The sequence below is a fragment of the Centruroides vittatus genome, unplaced genomic scaffold (genome assembly GCF_030686945.1).
Source record: "Centruroides vittatus isolate TY-2023 unplaced genomic scaffold, ASM3068694v2 contig_1246, whole genome shotgun sequence".
Classification (NCBI taxonomy): domain Eukaryota; kingdom Metazoa; phylum Arthropoda; class Arachnida; order Scorpiones; family Buthidae; genus Centruroides; species Centruroides vittatus.
This window is the reverse complement of record NW_027120796.1, coordinates 142,416-163,138: the sequence shown is the minus strand read 5'-3', so window position 1 is coordinate 163,138 and position 20,723 is coordinate 142,416. Positions and strand designations below refer to the sequence as shown.

The window sequence follows — 20,723 nt, the reverse complement described above, 5'->3', positions numbered from 1 at the left end:
ATTTAAATATACAGTTAAAAGTTAAATCAGGAATAAGAAAATATTTTTATGGCCAAAGCAGACAAGGTGAAAATTATCTGCTCAACATTTTAAAAATTATTAAAATTACCTAAAGAAGTTAAAAATTACAAGGCACTGAATAAGAAAAATATAACACAGTTTAACATGTAATATTAAATTTTATTTCTACATTTTCAAAGAAAAATTATACAAATATTTGCTTTTATTACATCATCCCACTATATTTGATTCTTAAGTAAAATTATTGCAAGCATATTAGATAAAATGGATACTTGCCAATAACAAAACCAAAGACACTTAGTAGCTGACCTAAAAAATCTAAAAGCAGATGAGAAGACTGTCCTATAATTCTAAATTATTAAAATCTACTGGATCTTGGCCTAAATCAAAGTACCTAACTACTTATTACAGATAACTCTTTTTAACAATTCTTCAATCATAATTACACACACACACATACAGCAAATAATTTTATTAATTATATGCAAAATTTTAAATTTCAGGATTCATTTCATATGAAGAAAAAAAAAATTATCAATAGTCTCCCAAATGCTGTTTTGGAATGCACAAAACTCTTTAGTATGAAATTATTATTTTATAATCAATACATAAATATGAAGATAATATCCAAAGGACACAAAGTATGTATTGAATTACTAAATCTAAACAGGCATAAAATTGATAAGACACACATCTGTAATTTTTTTTAATTTCTTTTTCTTGAAGACTTAATATGAAGCTTAACATCATCTCATATATTATTCAATTAACATTATATCAATAAAATTTCTATCAGAATCTTAAACTTTTGTTTCATATAAAGTATATCTAAAGTAACTAAATCTACTTATGAGTGACTGCATTTTGTACCTCACTCATCGTGTGCTACTTTTAAATATTGTTTTACAATTGTTTGATAAGGTAGCTGTGGGTTTGAAGTGAAGCTCGACTTTCAATCTGATGATGAGACTTTGGACATCTTGGAAAACAGTTAAAGACAACATCTTAAAAGGTATAGTATTTAATGAACAGAGTAAAATAAAGATCAATAATCCTTAAGTAAAAAGATTCCCAAATAATGAGACAGGAACAGAAAAACGAATAACAATCATGACCTGATGAACAGAACAAAAACTCAGAATAAGTTAATAGAAACCCTTTATAAGCCTTGCCTTAATGTTGAAATTAAGAAATAAAAAGATAATTTATGACTTTTTGTAGTTTTAAAAATAAAAGTTCAGAAAGTTTAGCATTTACATAATCTAAAATAGAAAGATAATCTTAGCTGCTAACAGAAATATCACAATGTCTTCTGTCAAAAAAAGGATTTAAACTTTACTTCATACTATTTTATTTTTAAACAACTGTATATAGGCTACGTATAATAATTTTGTAGCATGCTGTCTTTATTAAATTTAATACTGTGCAACCTGTAAATGAAGACTACTTTTGTAAACCAAGACCAGTTGAACTCTACCAATTTTTTCCCCATGTTAAATTGCCGAGGAAAACCAAAATCACCTTCCTCAAATCCTGTACCATTGACCACAGCTTTAAATAACTACCATCCTTACTGCTCAATATCACTTTAATCAGAAAAAGCAGAGAAATAAGAAAGTGAGGTAAAACATATTTTTAGTATTGTTTCCAACATTAAAACAAAAAAAAGGAACAATAGGACATGACTGTTATGGAAATGCTATAAGTATCATAAATAATAGGAATGATGCTGAAATAGACTGTATAATTTTTAAAATCACTAACAATCATCTAAATGTGCATAATGTAAATTCATATTCTTTTAAAAATAGATAAATTTTTGTTTAAATGTGTGTGTAGTAACTTTATATTTTTATTAATTCAATTCATTCCTCCAATTGAAAGTTTAAAAACTTAAAACATCAAGTTGTTTGTGTATGAAAGAAAGAATACAAATAGATGTCATTGAAAACTGATAAAGCAGGCTCTGTACAAACTTGAGAATCTAGAGTGTTTTAAGTTTTCAAACTAATGAACTTACTGTGATGTGTAGAATTAAAGGGAAAAAATATCTACTTCTGTTAAAAGAAACTGAACAACTAAATTTTAACAATTGAGAAGCAATATCTTATAAGAACTTGGAAATTCTGAAAACCTGACAGTCTAACTACAGCAAAACTCAACATGCAACATTATTTCTGATGAAGTGAAAATACTAGAAGAATATAAAGTCAAATAATCAAAGGAAGTAAACAAACACTGCACAGAATCTTTTTAACACCCGTTGAAAATTAGATATCAACAGATTATTGTTTTCAATCGCAAATTGGATCATCGGGTCAAATTACAATTCCAAAATGGAACATGTAGTAGAACATTATTTAAATATACAGAAATATTTAAATTGGTATCACATTTTTTAAATACAAAAATAAATAAAATCAAACATAAAGCAAAATAATATAAATACATCAAAGCCCAATATTTCATGCAAGAGCATGTCAACATAGAAGTCATTAAAATAACATCTTCATAATGCTGAGCTGCAATTTTTAATCACATTTTAAATTTATTTAATTTAAAATATATGTTCTCCACCTCAAATTAGTACTGTAGTGTTTTTCCCCTGTACATCATACTTTTCCATTAACAATGAAACTATGCCAGTCATTTATCTAGCTCCTTTCAGGGGAAATTTTTTAATTGAAATAACGTTTCTTCTGGTTTACATCAGAAATTCATATATAGTTAGCTGGGGCCTCCTGCCCCCAAGCTTTCCATATCTGCTCTTGAATTTCATTTATCTAACACCATTCTTGAGATTAAGGAAAGACAGACAGGCAACAATGGGAATTTACAGGTCTACAATTTCTTCAAAAAATTGCAACCCAATAAAAGATGGTCAAGGTTTGTCATACAAATATTAACGTGCATATGAAGAATGCTGTTCTTCCTTGTAGTTGATATATCCACCCCTCAGCTGAGATTTGTATAAGTCTAAAGTTTCTAGAGCTCTGAGATGGTTTTGTTGTGCTTGATAATAACTGCATTAGTAAGGTCCACTTGTATATTGTTATTTGCGACATAGACTGAGCAGTGAAGTGTTTTTGTGGTCAATGCTTTGTGGTGTTCTAATGCTTTTATGGAGTGAGCATTTGGTGTTTATCAAATCTATTATCCCTCATCAGAATAAACTACTCACAAAACCTTTTTAACCGTAGCCGTTTTTATTACTCTTCAAATGTTTTTGGTCATTTTTAATGACCTTTTTCAAGAAGCAATGAAAAATCAAATGCTGACAGATTTGTACTAAGTCTGTCAGCATTCGATTTGGTTATATAATGGTTAGATAAACACAAACATAAATAAATAAAATATAAAGATACAGGTAACCCCCGTATAACATGGCACTTCTGTAGCACGGATTCACTCTAACACGGTTTGAGAATTGGGTAAAACCCTTGTACAACATGAAATGTAATAAATTTTTACATACTTAAGTACTAATAGTTCAAAAAATAATAATTTTTGTGAACTATTAGTACTTAAGTATGTAAATTTTCTTTTCCCACCTTCTGTCGATACACGTGGTTCTTCTCAAAACTTGTTTCAGTGTTACCAGATCTCGATGCTCCTGCTTTTGATGTCGCCAGATGTTTTTCCCTTATTCCATACTTGCTTTATTCTTCATAAGTGCTTAGCACCATATAAGGAAATTTATAAAGATCTTTTAACTAAAAGCAAGCAATCTAAAATAACATATTTTTTGCAAAAGGTAGAGCATGGATCTGAAGATAATGCAGAAAACTGCTTAGAGAATGAGGATATTTTGCCAAAAAGAAAACGCCCTCAGTTAAAAGTGCTTAGTGATGACGAAGAAAACATTGTTTAATTTATATTAATATGTATCACTTACGAAAATTTTAATAAAGATATTTATCTTAATTATGAAAATATGATAGCATGTTTTTTAATTTTTGGAACCTAACTCCCCTTTTCGTACTAGTTCTTTGTTTCATATAACACGGATTCGCATAACACGGCAATTTTTTGGAATGTAACTCCCATGTTATACGAGGCTTACCTGTACTTTTAGATTAACACAAATCGTATCAATTAATTTACTGCCACATAGCTTCTTCTGAATAAAGCTAACCTCTTTCATAAAACAACTTTACATAATGCTGGCTCTCCACGCTGCCTGGCCGAAGGAAGGCGATTAATTTCAGAAGGGCAAGAAAGATTTCTTGCCCTTCTGAAATTAATCGCCTGCCCTTCATGGCTGGTTTTGTATATATGCCAGGCCTCTGCATATCTGAGGTGTTTTTTATCATGAATTTTTTGTATGATATTTGCTTTTACCCATTCCACTTTAACTTCCGTGGGATTTGCTAAAATATATGTCGCTAATGCTGTGACTGACTGTTCATTCCTGTTAAAAGTTAAATGTTTCTTTTATGCTCCATCAACCTTACTTTAAGCAATCTCCCTGTGGCTCCAATGTAATAAAGCTCTTTCTGCCTCTGTCTATCTGTTACTGGGATTCTATAGACTCCGGAAATACATCTCTGGTCCAACGTGTCTTTGTCTGCTCTTAACATTTGATAAATTATGGGGTTCCTTTTGAAAACTATTCTCTTGCTAGTTGCTGTTCCTATTCATTTGTAGATATTGCTTAACTGGGCCCTATATTCCATCACTGTGTAATCTTCTATTTTTCTTCTTTCATTAAGCTCGTTATTGCCCATTTTTCTTTTGTTGGTAAAGGCTCCAATGTTGACCCCAAATTTCCTTGCTAAGTTTTTGATATACTGTATCTCTTCCTTTCTATCCTGCATTAAGCTGCAATGTGTGTGCGCTCTTGTTAACAGTGCCCGAAATGCTGCAAGTTTGTACATTGCTGGGTCATGTGAATTCCAAGGTATAAATGACTGAAAACATTTGAAGAGTAATAAAAATGGCTGCGGTTAAAAAGGTTTTGTGAGTAGTTTATTTATATATAACGTAGTCAACGAAGAGTTTTTTCCCTCATCAGAATAGAATACATACCCGATGCTTGTGTTTATCTGCCTGATATATCCTATTGTGGAACAATTTTTAGATAGTTTAAGGGCAGGGCAGTTTAGGCAGTTACAGGTTAACCAATTTTTTAAACAATTTCTTTGTACAAGCAATGTAAAGCTGTTATATTCCACAAGGCAGGCGTAACCATGCATGTCTTGTGGAATATAACAGCTTTAGGAGTTAGGAGTTAGCAGTTAGGAGTATGTGTGGGCCACATCGGAGCCTAATTGGGCAGTATGGTTGGTAAGTTGGGAATGTTTGTTGGAAAAGATTTTACAAGATCCCATACTAGTTTTTTACAATAACCATGCTTTATCATGACAGTTTCCAGATGCAGTAACTCACTGTATCATCAATGCTGCTACAGTGAGTAAAGTCCCTTTGTGTATTGATAAATACCCTGAATGCTGCTATTTTGTATGTAAAGAAATATGTTGGATAAATACAGGAACATGACGTGTAAAATATGTCTGTTAGTATGCAGCCATTGACCAGACAAAATCCAATATGTAAAATATATCCACCATCACCACTTGCTTGATCAAGCTTAAGGGACAATAGTTTATTCTGCTGAAAGCAACACTCACTCTTAAGTTAAAATTAATTTTGATAACATTTAATATCAAAATATTAACTATGAATTTATTTTCTATCATATATTTTTTCTGAGATAAAATATTAATTTAATTACTGATGATACATACAAAATTAATCTTTAAAAATTCTTTTAAACGCATATTGTAAAGACTAGAACTATGGAATGTTATTTGTTAGTGAATATAGAGCCCAACATTTTTTATTTTTTAAAAAATATTTGAGAGATTTCTTAAAAGGTTTTTACATATTTATTAACTTTTATAATGGAGTTTGATAAAAAGTTGAATATGATATATGATGATGATATATGATGATATATATGATGATGAAGTAATATCCAGGTTTTTTATTCTTAAATCATAGTTCTATCTTTTCTGTTTTCAATTTCTTATACTATTGCATTAACATTTATATTTGTTTTTCCCTAATATCCATATTATTTATTTTCTATGAGAAAGTAAATATGAATACTTTCTTCTAACAGAAAATACCATCATAATGATCATAATGAACTTTTTTTAAATTGGATTGTAAAGAACATTTAGTATGAATATTTATTTCTGAATAAAAAGATATTTATTCAAAAACAAATATTCATACTAAAACCTCAAATTGATGGACTAGCAACAATAATATCTAAAAGAAATAAATAGATATATATATGAATCATATCTGATATTTTTTATATGATCATACAAATATATCACTGAAATTATATAGTAAGAGAGACATTTGGAAATAGTTTGCAATTGACTTGTTACGGAACAATGACATTCAACATACTCTCCTGCAAGTTCATTATGTCATTTCCATTTATCTGACAACTTTATGATAGCATCACAAAGCTGTTCTTTTGAGATATTATTCCACAACTCAAGCAGCTAGTTGCCTATAACTCATCACTGCTAGCAAATTTTCACCCACAAAGTGAGTTGTTCACATTATCAAACAACATATAATCAGGAGCTAAGTTGGGAAATATGCAAGATGTGGCAAGGCAGAAAACCCTAGTAAAACCAATGTTGCAGTGGTTATGTCACTGGTTTGGGCCTTGCAATGTTACACTATAGTAATATATCCTACAACCACTTGTCCTTTCTCCATTGCTAAATGCTGTATACAGCAGAATCAGCTGATGTACAGCATTTTTTTAGCAATGAAAGAGTACTCAGAGTGTTCTGAAAGACCATGGAGAGTCATTTGATGGAGTAGCACAAAATTTCTTATGCTGAGGTTTTCTGGGTGTTTCTGTTGCTTGGACTGAGACTTCTCTGGGGTGTGGTAGTGACACTACAACTTATCACCACTCAAAAACTCTGGGTCTTCATTATGTGTTATCAGAAATTAATAAACTTCTATCCTTTTATTCTTTTTGCCTGTGCCATTGCCACAGTATACAATGCATACACCTCTCGTGTTCAAAACTTTGTGATTAATCATGTGGAGTTGCATGACTATGATTGTTTCAATCTCTAATTCCTCAAATGTCAGATGTCTGTTAGTCATAAACAAATCTGAAATGGCCAGGTGTTCAGGATATTGATTTAAAACCAATATCATATTCTTTTCTGCAATTTCATTGTCACTTCAGAATCCCAGAAGCTGGTTGTAAATATTTCTTTCTACAAACTGCTCTCAAATATCAGTGACTTTCTACCAATGAAATGTCTTCTTTTCACAGGAATAAGTAAGCCGCTTCTATGATAATCTCTCTCCATTCTTATCATACCATCATCTGACAATAATCTCATGCATCTTGAATACACTAGTTAAACTTGCCATCTAGCATCTACATGATGCACTGATACCATGCAATGATACCATGCAATGATCATGCATGGATACTAATATAGGTAGTGCCATTTTCATATCAGGCTTCAATTGCAGATTATTTTCAAATGTGTCTTGTATTTTAGAGTAAACATAGAAAACAAGAAGGATTTAAATTAAAATTTAATTTGATTCAAAATTTTTGTTAACTACTTTATTCATTGGAAAACACACACACACACTAAATGAACAAAACCTGTATATTATTTTCTTAATACAAAATAAATATTTTCCATTTATATGATTATTAATTCCCATAGTAAGCAAACATAAAAAGAAAAACAAACTTTTTAGTTTCTTATTGCATTAAAGCATATTTTGTTTATGAAGAAAGTTATGTAATAAACTGTATAAATGTTTTTAGTCAAATCTGACTATATTTAATTGAAAGATTTTAAATTAACAAAACAGAATGAATTTGATAATTTACAAAAGCAAGGATGCTTGTAAATTATTCAAACTCATTCTATACCATTACTTGTAAAATTCTATAAGCTGATAACATTTTCTCTGAAAATTTCTACTTAAAATCTCAAATTCTACAAACAATTCAAAACATTAAGTATTTGAATTCATTTTCAAACATCTTTGCTTGTTTGATATGTATCAAACTAGCTAATCAGTTATTATACAATTTTTTTTTTATATAAACATTTTATATACAAAAATTAAAATTAAACTAAATACATAATATATATTAGCATCATTTTTAAAAACTTGAACACATCCAAACTTGTTTTTAAAAAATCCAAAATGGGTCATTTGGAGTAAATAATAATTAACAACCTCATGAAAGTATACAGTTCCACTCACTAAAATAAGCTGTAAAACAATTAGTGCATAACATTCATTATACATTAAAAATACATTTAAATAAGAAGTATAGCAAACACTATCAATATAATTTATTGAATGTTTTCAAATTGTCAAGGAATTCAAGACATGGAATGTTACCAAGAACTACAGAGAAAGTAAAAAACAAATATAATTCAAAGAATTAAAAAGCCATTTCTAAGAAATGGTTAACTTTTTCAATATTTATTATATAATGGAATATAAATATTTGAATTCAACAAAAGAATGTACATTGTCAGAAAGATAGAAAATGCTGAATAGAGATGGTGTATTAAGTCAAGAATTACATATACTGTACCGTACATATTTTATACAATCCATAATTTGTAAATTGGATGACCAACTTATATCTTTTTTCTTTCTTTCCTTTCTTACAGGTTAGTTGATAATGAAGAAAATGCAGTTAAATTTGATGAAAAGTAACTAAAATTGGCAATGAAATTTAAAATAAAATTCAGCATGGATGAATAATACAGAACAAGTATAAAGAGGAAAACATTTTTATCTAAAATTTTTCTTTTAGCAAAACAAAATTTAATTCAATTATTAAATTTAAAATATTTAAATTTATTATCAGATTAAAAATTATGTACTATTAAAATGTATATATATATTATATATATAAACTTGGACTTGTATATTCAAAATTTACATATTTTGTGTCAATACAATGTATATAAATATACATAGTTAATGCTAGAAATTAAACATTGCTATGTCAAACTGCAAATATAAATATGCAACTTATTATTTTGGAATGCTAATCAATAACAAAACTAATCTACATAAAGACAAAATATCATTGCATTTAACTGATAAGCTGTAAACAATCAAAGATTTAATTACAAATTATAAGATAACTGCTTACTCAACTGAATACATAGATATATGTACAAGATGCTTAAAAATCAGGTTATAAATTTTACTCATTACATTACACTTTATATCCAAGGAAATAAATAAAATATTTAACACTTAGAACAGAATGCTTAAAAAATTAAAATATGAAATCAAAGCAAACTTTATTCATGTTTGCTTCTAAAAATCAGTAACAAGATGGCTAATGCCTATGTTAAAAGCAGACTTATTTAGAGCATGTTTATGCATGTATTTCAGAATCCATTAACAACCAAGTTTAAGGTTACATCTAAAAGACATATATTTTGTGTATACTTAAATGTGTGATAAATATATTCATTAATATATTATCTATATCTATTTATAAGGATTTCATAAAAGTGTGAATGAGAGTGGGTGCATAAAATTCTTTTCAATGTCTAGTAGTTTTGTTAAAATTTTCATGATTAAGTTATGTAAGATTTTAAATTTTGCATAACATTTTAGTACTTTGTTTCCTTTTACTTTTGAGAGAAATCAATATATTCTAACATGTTTTCCACATCATAGATGATAGTTAATTGAGAATGACAGTCAACATTCCATTGTATATATTATATAAGATATTGTTATACAAAATGAAGATGGATTCTTACTGTTAGTTAGTATACATGGTCATCTTTGTTTTAATCACTTTTCATTATAAAATTTTATTCTATCATCACTGTAGCAAAGTCTTGTTTATATATAACACAGGTCAACAGTGGTTTTGGTGCCAGGGTATTTTGAGCTGATTTCATATGAATTTGATGCCCTGAATTCAAATATGGCATTAGTTTTTGCCTAGGAGCTCTAATTTTTAAGCTATAGCATTTTAGCAAAATATACATTTCAATATCTTAAGTTAAATCCATGGATCAAATAAAAAAACTAAACACGGAATTATTATTATTATATTATGCAAATATTATTCTATACGAAGATAGAGGAAAAAGTCATCAATAAAACTAAATAGTTACACATTGAGGAAGCTTCTTTTCCATGACTTTTGTGAATGTATTTTGGAACAGTCCCTTTTTAAACTCCAGCAGTAATCTGACATCATATGCATATCCCATCTTCCTTGGTAGCAGTCCTCCATAGTTTTAATATACTGGTGAAATCTTTCACCTTGTTCTTCACTGGTGTCTACTAAATTTTCAGGAAAGTGGTCTAAGTGACTGTGTAAATAGTGCACCTTAATACTCATATTACACCCAAGGGATTTGAAACTGTTAAGCATCTCGTTTACCAGTTCAACATAGTTTTCAGCTGTGTGTTTGCCTAGAAAATTTCTGACAACTGCAACAAATGAAGTCCAGGCTTTTCGCTCAGCTTCATTCATTGAATTTACAAAGGCAGGATCGTTAATGAGTTGTCTTATTTGTGGGCCATCAAATATTCCTGCTTTAATTTTTTCCATACTCAACTGAGGCATTTTTTCCCCTATATATGCAAAGCATGATCCATTCTTATCTTAAGAGCCTTTACAAACTGCTTCATTAGGCCTAGCTTGATATGCAGTGGAAGAAAGATGATTTTCTCTCATTCAACTAAGGGGTTGTTAATGACATTTTTTTCTCCAATGTCCATGTTTTCTCTCTTAGGCCACTCTTTTCTAACCCAGTGGTGTGTTTTGTCTCTGCTATCCCAGAGGCACAAGAAGCAAGGATATTTGGTGTAGCTAATTTGCTATCCAAGGAGAAAGTTTACCATTTTTAAGTCTACACAAATTACCCATTGATGTTCATGATACTTTATCTTCTCCAAGACCAAAGCTATAGTGTTATATTCGTCTTTCATTTTCGTTGAGTGAGCAATTGGTATTGAACCATATTTGTTCCCATTGTGGAGAAGGGCACATTTCAAACTTCATTTTGAGCTGTCAATAAATAGGCACCAATCATCTGAAAAATATTCAAGACAACCCATTTTTTCCAACAGTCCTCTAATTTTGTGACAAAACACAAGATTGTCTTCTTGAGAGAAAAAGGATAGCAGATCCTTTTCTCTTGTACGGTAAAAGGTAATTTTGGTTCCTTGCTCCAGTAAATTTTCTCGTTCAACCTGGAAGCCAATAATTCAGAAGTTTCTTTTGTCAGGTTGAGATCTCTGGTGAGGTCATTTAACTCATCCTGGTTGAAACATCGAGGAATTGATGACATTTTCTCGTAATCACCTTTATTAGGATCAGAGGGATACTCATCCTCACAGGGCTCTGGTAACTGGTGAAACAATGGAATCGGCACTTTCTCTGAGTGAGGGACTGGGCGTCTTGCAGAGACTAAATCAGGAAAGTCCACTTGCTACAGTTGTTATGATTGATTCCACTAATATTTACTAGGCAGAAATAACAGTCATCGAAGTAATTTTTGGGTTCTCTCCAAACCATCAGTACGGCGAATTTCAGACTTTTTCTTTTCCCAGTAGTCCACTGTCATAAATGTTCTGTACAAGTTTTACATACCTGATGCAGTGCCAGCTTTTATCCTGATCACTAAGCCTAACACCAAAGTATCCAAGATAAGCTCTCTTTACAAAGTCACTAATAGTTTTTCTGTTTTCTTTTAACGTATATTCTCCACATATGTAGCAAAACACATCAGAATGATTTACACAACTTCTACTTGAACTCATTTTATTTCTATTCAACATCAAATAAAAGCATCTAAAATGTTTTAGCACAGTACATTTTAGGTTAACTTTATAATAATTCCTGCCTTAACACAAATATCACGAGAGGCCAACTTTGATCTACACACTGCACGGCTATAACTTACAAACTTACCTCAACTCTAGTTGAAGCGTTGAATGTCAATTCGTTAACGGATGCTTACTTCATCTGGTGGATTTACTTGGAACTAACTGGACGGCAGACCGAAAATGGGGAAAATGTACAGGAATCAATCCTTGTATATGTGATTTAGAACTGTACAAACTGGAATTAGAGCTGCACATTTCACTTAGCACTATACATTAAAAAAACACTGATCTACAAAAGTGGAGCTGATAGAAAAAAAACTGATTTCATATTTGGATTCAGCAACCCAAATATAGCTAAAATCAGTTCTAACATCCTAGGCACCAAAATTTTTTTTTGTAGGCTTGTGTAATCTGTTTAAGTTTATTATGTGATGTTAAAAGTTTTATTTTTATCAAGTTTAATAAATTTTGCATTTAGAATAATAAAACAGTTCCATGAGTAGGGTAGATGTACCAGTTTTGGCCAGCGTACCAGTTCTGGCCAAAAAACAAATTTAACTTAAAAATATAATAACCACATATTCAAATCTGTCCAATGAAACAAACTTTTATTGTTAACTGTTCACATAGTTAACAATAAAAGTTTGTTTCATTTGTGATTATATTTTTAAGTTAAATTTGTTTTCTGGCCAGAACTGGTACTACACTGGCCAAAACTGGTACATCTACCCTAGCAGTATCCTGTATGTGTAATAACAGAAATAAAACTAACATAAAAACAATTTTTTGCTAAAATAAAATTTTTTTCATCCAAGATTTAAAATAAAATAATTTCAGTTATTGATTTTTATTACTTATTACATTTTATCTTCTATCAGGCATTCACCAATGGCACATAGTAAGAACAACACTGAAGTAAGTTCAAATAACTGTTAATATATTTTGTATATGAACAATTTATCAATTGCTAAACTACAGAAAAATAAATGTTTTGCATTCCATTAAAGAGACATACATTTGTAGAACAGATGTTTAAATATATTTTGATGTAAAGTTATGATTAAGGAAACAAATAAAATAGCACACATTTCTAACAAGTTATTTTTCTTACTTTAAAAGTAAGAATATTTAATTTTAAATTTCTAAGTTAATTGATTTATATGTATTATAATTAGCAATGAACATCTCTTCTAATATTTTATATGCAGAAAATTATAACATGAAGTTTGCTTCTAAAGAAAACATTTACTTTATTTTCATCAATATGAGATAACCATAACAAGAAAGATATAATGAAATTATTACAAAGTCAAAAAGGTTACCGATATAAAAAATGGAATGCAAAACATTTATTATTCTGTAGTTTAGCAATTGATAAATTGTTCATATACACATGTATCGATCAATTTTCCTATAAACTGTAATATGTTTTGCTTCTTCTTTAATGAATTTCTAAATATAAATTCAATTAATTAATTTAAGATTATTATATCAAAAAATTTTTATTCAAAAGATTTTACATATCTTAGATTTATTAAATTAAAGTAATTCAACAAAAAAAAATGTTTAAACTATGGAAAACAGTATTATAACAGATCCATATTGAGTATTTAAAACATTCTAGATGGAATATATTAATACTTTTTAAATTTTAAACATATCAATACATCTTTTTTTTATGAAAAATAAAATCAATAAAAATACTATTTAACATCTTACTAGGAATAAAATAATATATTCTAACATTCTTTTCCAGTTAAACTCATCATGAATCTTTTTGGAGTACTTAAAATTACAAAATAATTGTAAATCATAAAGTTAAAATTATATTTTAAAATACCTAAGTGAATTCCACTCAAAACTGATTGTGTTTTGTTTTGTTTTATTAAAAATTAAACTGACATTCCTTCAGTTTATGAAAATATTTCATTGAGAAGCAAAGGAATAAAACCAAAACAATTTATCTAAATAAAAATATTTTTCTGGTGTTATCTTGTTAATAAGCAGGAATTACAAACAACATTTTCATTGAAAAGTTATATGTTTATAGAAAACATTATTATAGTTTTGACCACAACTGTATTCCTAATTAAAATAGCAAGCTTATCACAGGAACTGATCATACAATTTTCAGGAATTCAACTATTGTCTTATGGGAAGGCCAATTCTACAATGTTTAACTGTAAAAATTTGAAAGCAAGATGGCAGAGTGATTAAGTTGACAGCATACCACTCTGGGAGCCAGAACTGAATCCAGACAGGTTAAAAAACCTCAGGAACTTTTTAATAGTAGTCCATCCCACAAATGTCAAACCCCATCCCTTACCACCTGGCTGCTCCATTATGGACCTTGCAAATCCACAATGGACTTGATTAAAAGGCTCTCTTGGTGCCCACAGGGCAGAATAAATTAATTTTTATAGCTCAAAACATTTTGAATTCAATAAATCTTCACAATGTTATCACCACCAAACAATCCACTGGGTTATTTTAATGCTAATAAATAAATTAAATACAAATTAATTTGGCCACAAGTGACCAGTATGGTTATATGGTCTAAATTAATTAATAGTTCTAGAGTTAAAGATCAGACAGAGATCCAAGCAGTGCAACTGGTAACACATCTGTACATGTTAAAGTTACGAGTTCAAGTCATGCTTTGAACTGATTCTTTTTCTTCCAGAATATTCTAAATTAAAATTAACTTATTTCTCATTACTAAATTTACTATGAGATGACAGTGTAACCATTGCCAAACTGATTTGTGTGTAATTTATTTATTACCCTTAAATAGCTGGATGGATAATCCAGCAAATCATTTGGCAACATAAATATATACAGTTGTTATTTGCTATATACTTTATTATTATTCACACCCAGTAGACAACCCATGGTCCACACATTTCTTCATAAACAACATATACAGATGACTTGTCAGTAAACCTGACACTGAACTGTTGCAAAGTTTCTTAAATTGATTTCCTATACAAAATGATCAGGAAATTTTAGAACTTTGGAATCTAATACTTCCAGAATGAGTAATTGGATCAGAAAACAAAGCTTATTGCATGTCTGCAGACCCAGCCCTATTTATCAACACCTAATTTGTTCAAATCAACTATGAGAACTAAGAGTTCAACTAACAAAAATATACTTAGAATAACATATATAGATAAGAACTGCTCTTATCAGTAAAACATTTAGTAATACCTGAATACAACTTAACTAGAATAATTCAATTGAATGACTACACAAAACTTGACCAAAGTATATGTAATGTTATCAAATACAATCTCATTTCATTTATAACATACTGATTTAAACTTTAAATTTATTGATTTCTAAATCTTAGCAGATTTCTTGTTTAATTTCTGTCAACAATCATCATCTAGAACAATAAGTTGGAAATTCTAAGCCATTCGTTCACACTAGAATGTTAAACCATGCTAACACATTACATTAAACAAAGTTTACATTGCAACTGTGAGAGAACAGTTATAAACTCAGTAATAAATATAACAATTGAAAACATTGAACTACTTGAAAATATCTGATTTCCTTAATTAGAACTCCAAATGTTTCTATAGATAACAAATCAAAACAATCAAGATCTCAGAGATAACAGATCAAGAATTTCAGGACATCAACACATTCTTTTATGCTCCTTTAAAGTATTTTTAATAAATTTTTCACACAAAATACCACTTACAGAATTAATAAAAATAATATACATTTATATCACAAATAATTTACACAGAGAAGATTTAATTTGTACAATAACTATAGTTTATACAATATGATTACACCTCCGAACGAGAAGATCAGGACCATATTAAAGCCGTAGACCATACCCACAGGAGGAAAAGTCAAAGAAACTGCACCTCTACACGCGACCCTCGGCAAGATACAGCACCCAAAATCAGCCTATACAGCAACCAAGTCACATCATTCCGCAAAGATTATCACATTTAACTATTTAGCCGGCGCGACCAAGCCAGCTTCGAGAAGCCCACTCGACTCTTCGTGGACTACTCAATGTCACATAGTTTTGGGTGTGAGGATCCACAATTCTGGGGGTGAGAAACGAGAAACCATTCACTCAGATTTCACATCTTACAATTTATAAATTGTAATTAAATATTTCTAAATGTATACGCACGTTAAATCTGATCAATTACTCGCCGGATATAGCAAACAATTATCAAATTTTCATTTAATATCATCCAACATAGCAATTTAACAGCAAGTTACTTCCTTAATATCATCGATTTTCCAGCCAAATTAATTAATTATCCCGCTTTTTAACATAATTTATTGATATTAATAACATTAGACTTCACGACACGTGATAATTGTAATAGAAATTCGCGTTTTTTAGCCCTTTTAAATTTTACAACAGCTGAACTTTCTCGATTTTCGTTGTCATCCGCCATCTTGTCACCGACTTCGATCGTTTGGTATTGGATTTTGAACTTTTCGTAAACAAAACACGCGCAAATTACTTTCGTAGTTTATAATGTAATCGAATAACGGTTATTAATTAATATTTTATTTACGGTGAATACCAGTATTTTTATGTTTAAGTGGTAACAGACGAAGTAAACTTCGTTGCATCAGATGTTTGCTTACCTTTCTCTTTTCTAAATTCCTAACTTTCTTTTCTACAACCGTTAATATCTGCTTAACGGTATCCGGAGCATCTGTCGAAGTTTGTTTTTCTAGTTTGAAGGCAGAAGGCATCTTAAATTAATTGTCCTTTCTCTTAAAAAAAATGTTCAGTCCTGGTCAGCAAGTAGTAAATGCTTCTCGCTTCACGTGCCGACTAAATCTCAACACCAGATGGCCGTAATTATTTACAGCTTTTAAGATCGTGACGTAAATACGTCATTGCTGAAACGTCACGATTTTAAATTGTCGTAATTATTTAAAATATTACGGGTAAAAATGTTCGAGTAATTTTTTTAAAATAAATATTATATATATGTTACGTATTTGAAATTTCGAAAAGTATATTTAATTGCAAGAATTTTTGCATGATAGATGGCGGTAAATTCATCATTGTTGCCGGTTGCTATTTTAATAAATTATGTTTAATTTGAATGTTAGTGTAGTTGGGTTGCATTTAACTCTTTCCTCCGCCCTCCCTGTGGGTACCAGGAGAACCTTTTTTTAGCAGGCCCATTACGGGTTCGGCCAAGATCACGATTGAGCGACCGGGTGGTGAGGGACAGGGCCCGACGGACCCCACCCCCCGAAATATTCCTGGGGATTTTTCGACCCGTCCGGATTCGATCCCGGGTCTTCCAGGGCGGTAAGCTGCCACCTTGATCGCTCGGCCATCCGGCCGCGATGATGTTGGTGTAATGGGAAAAATATATACTATTTTTATAGAGACTATAAACTTTCACAAAGGTTACAAATATGGAACTAATTCGGAAATGATTTAAGATATTACTTATTTTTTTTTTTTTTTTTAACCAATAGAATGTTTATCCTCTCCTTGTTGACGGGAGACGGCCGAGAGGTCAAGGTGGCATCCTACCGCACTGGGGGACCCGGAATTGAATCCAGATGGGTTGAAAAATCCCCAGGAATTTTTCGGAGGATGGTCCGTCCGGATATGTCGCACCCCGTCTCTTACCACCCGGCCACCCCATTGTGGCCTAGTCGAACCGATAATGGACTTGCTTAAAGAGGCCTCTTAGTGTCCACAGGGTGAAAAAGATATTTAAAAAAAAATCCTCTCCTTTTTTCTTTTTATATATATATATATGTGTGTGTGTGTGTGTGTGTGTGTGTGTTATATATATGTAACATAGAAGTCTGCAATTTTCGGTAAAATTTGTCATAACTAGTGTCTTACGATTCAAGTGTTCTTATTCGGGAGGCCGGATGGCTGAAGCAATTAAGATGTCAGCCTTAATTCATATTTATTCTATGCCATTTTGGGAATCCGGGATAGAATACTAACGGATAGTTGACCCGCTAGGATTCAACTCCCCAAAAAATTTTCGGGGTAGTGTGTTCCGGATATATTGGATCTATCTCTCACTACCCGGACGCCTATTGGGCCTGGACAAACCCATGATGAGTATAATTAAAAAGCCCTCCTATTGCCTACAAGGCCCAACAAGTCAGAAACTCTTATTCATCAGATATTCTCGAAATAAAGCATAGGAACTTCGGTAGAAAATTACTTTTTTATTTAAATGCTGGAAACTCAATTTTTCCCATTACGCAGAAGGCTTGTGTGTAAATGGATCGGCCATGTCCTAAATGAATGAAAAGTCTTTATATTCAAAGAATAAGAACTCCATAAACACACTATTTTCTTCACATTACAACAGTGAATATGAAAATAACGAAATTTATCTTATTTTCATCCGATATAAAACTTAGAAAAAATTGGGATATTTTATCTTTCATAGTGATAATATTTTGAAAAAATTACTATTTTATGAAGTATATTGATGAACAATGTAATGAAAATATAGTGAAATAAAAGAAACCATCTCAAAATTTAAAAATAAAATTTTAATTAAGTTTTTTTTTTAACTTTTTCTGCCCTGTGGGTACTAAGAGGGCTTCTTTTTAGCAAGCCCATTATGGGTTCGGCCAGGCCCACAATGGGGCGGCAGGGTGGTGAGGGACGGGGACCAACATATCCGAATGCACCACCACCCGAAAAATTCCTGGGGATTTTTCGACCCGTCCGGGTTCGATCTCGGGTCCCCCAGGGCGAGGCACGCGCGACACGTTGTCCAGAGGTGGGTCCGAGGCAGTAGCGTAGCGAGGGGGGTGCAAGGGGGTGTATCATGCACCGGGCGCCACTCTCAGAGGGGCGCCCAAATGGTCTCCAAGACAAACTACCTTGGCTGCTAACCTTGACCGCTCGGCCATCCGGCCGCTACCGATGACATATTGGAAAGAGTGCTGGACTCAAAGTACAGTAGGTATGTCAACCTATGCCTTCGTGCCTGAAGTTGGCCATATGTTTGGTGGTATATGGCAACGCAATACGTAGGCGCAAAGAATCCCGGAACGAATTTTTAAGGAACCTGTTTAGGTATTACTCAGTGGCGTGCCGTCATTGGAAGTGGTGGAAGCGCCGCTTCCCTTGTATTTTATAAAAAATAAATACATATTTCGCGATTATTTTCATATTTTAACTTATTTTGGATTAATTAAAATTAATATTTTATTATAACGGCATTATGTATCTTATTACAAATTTCTATACTTCACGTAAAAAAAAAACGATACGATCGCTATTGTATATTCGAATGTCAGTGGCGGAATGGAAGCGTAATATTGTCGAAACCGCGTCAGCTTCCAAACAGCCAGATTATAGGCATTCGCGCATGCGCTTTACAGAGCACCTACCTCACCCGGTTTAGCTAGTGGAAGCTACACACGTATAAAGCCGGATGCACACATGCGGTCCGGCAAGGAAAAGCGGCAGAATGATGTCACTTTTTCTCGCCGCAGAAGTCGATTTTGTGCCGCTTTTCTCGTGCCGCAAAAGTTGGTTGAATTCTATCTTTAGGCGGTGACCGCCGCCAAGTCGCGTTTCTATCAGCCAATAACAGTTTGTCTGGTAATCACGTGAGAAAATACAACCACGCGGTGTTTTAATGGCGGAAAGTTCGACACGGTTAACCGAGATAACAAACATCAGAATGGAGAGGAAAGGATAATAAATTTAACACAAATTCTACACAAATAATCATATATAATTTAATTCAAAGAACAAAATAACCGAATCCTACTCGAAATAGTATTCTTTATCGAGAGAGTTTTATCGAGGAATAAGCCTTTTTGTACACCAATTCTTTCTCGATCCAAGAAAATATCTCTAATCCAAAATATTCGGTCGAATCTTCGACAAAATCTTCTAGCTAAATAAAGCAAGCCGTACGAAACAAAATATGTAAACATGTGGATAGCGGCAGTGTCGTTATCGTTCGCCATCTTGAATACTGAACGCATGCGCCGAAATGTAAGTTGATTGCCGCTTGTGTGGTCGTGCTGCCGCGCGGCGAAGATGCGTTTGCGACACCGCTTATCTTTGCTGCGCCACATGTGTGCATCCTCCTTAACGCTTTTAATGATTCTATCCAGGCCGGTTCTGGGCAGTATTTGCGCATGCGCTTTACAGAGCACCAACCTCACGGTTTAGCTGGTGGAAGCTACACACATGTAACGCTTCCAATGATTCTATCCCGGACCGGTTCTGGCTGTTAGCCGCCTGCCTGCTAGATATATGGCCGCCTTCGCCCGATTATGTGAATCATAAGTATATTTATAACTTAACCCAACCGATAGGAATTTTCTGGTATGTTTTTGTATAGTTGACAAAAGTTTTAAAAAAACCATTAAAATATTTAATATTTTTATTCTGCTCTCCCATCTTATATTACTTACGGATTTCAGTGTTAAACCAGTGATATTACGATTTCGTGTCCCATCTATAAAGGTATGTAGAAAAAAACGTGTACAATTCATGTACAATGTTGGGCACTAAGAGGGCCTCTTATAGCAAGCCCATTATGGGTTCGGCCAGGCCCACAATGGGGCGGCCGGGTGGTGAGGGAGAGGGACCGACATATCCGGACGGACCACCCCCCGAAAAATTCCTGGGATTTTTCGACCCGCCCCGATTCGATCCCGAGTCCCCCAGGGCGGCAGGCTGCTAACCTTGACCGCTCGGCCATCCGGCCGCTTATATGTCCCATCTATAAGGGTATGTAGGAAAAAACGTGTACAATTCTTGTACAATGTTAAAAAATTAACTGTTA

The 20,723-nt window shown here is 32.0% G+C and overlaps 1 protein-coding gene across 2 annotated transcripts in view; it reads right to left on the bottom strand.

The window, feature by feature from the left end:
- The window catches only part of LOC136988170 (caprin-1-like), a 48,202-nt gene extending 31,427 nt beyond the window's left edge, over window positions 1–16,775 (bottom strand). The window contains exon 1 of one of the 2 annotated variants that reach the window (XM_067286003.1): window positions 16,555–16,775. In XM_067286003.1, coding sequence (XP_067142104.1) covers window positions 16,555–16,665 — 111 coding nt within the window. In that variant the 5' untranslated portion in view covers window positions 16,666–16,775. The remainder of the gene's footprint in view (window positions 1–16,554) is intronic. The other variant, XM_067286008.1, reaches the window with a different exon arrangement.
- Window positions 16,776–20,723: the final 3,948 nt, after the last annotated feature.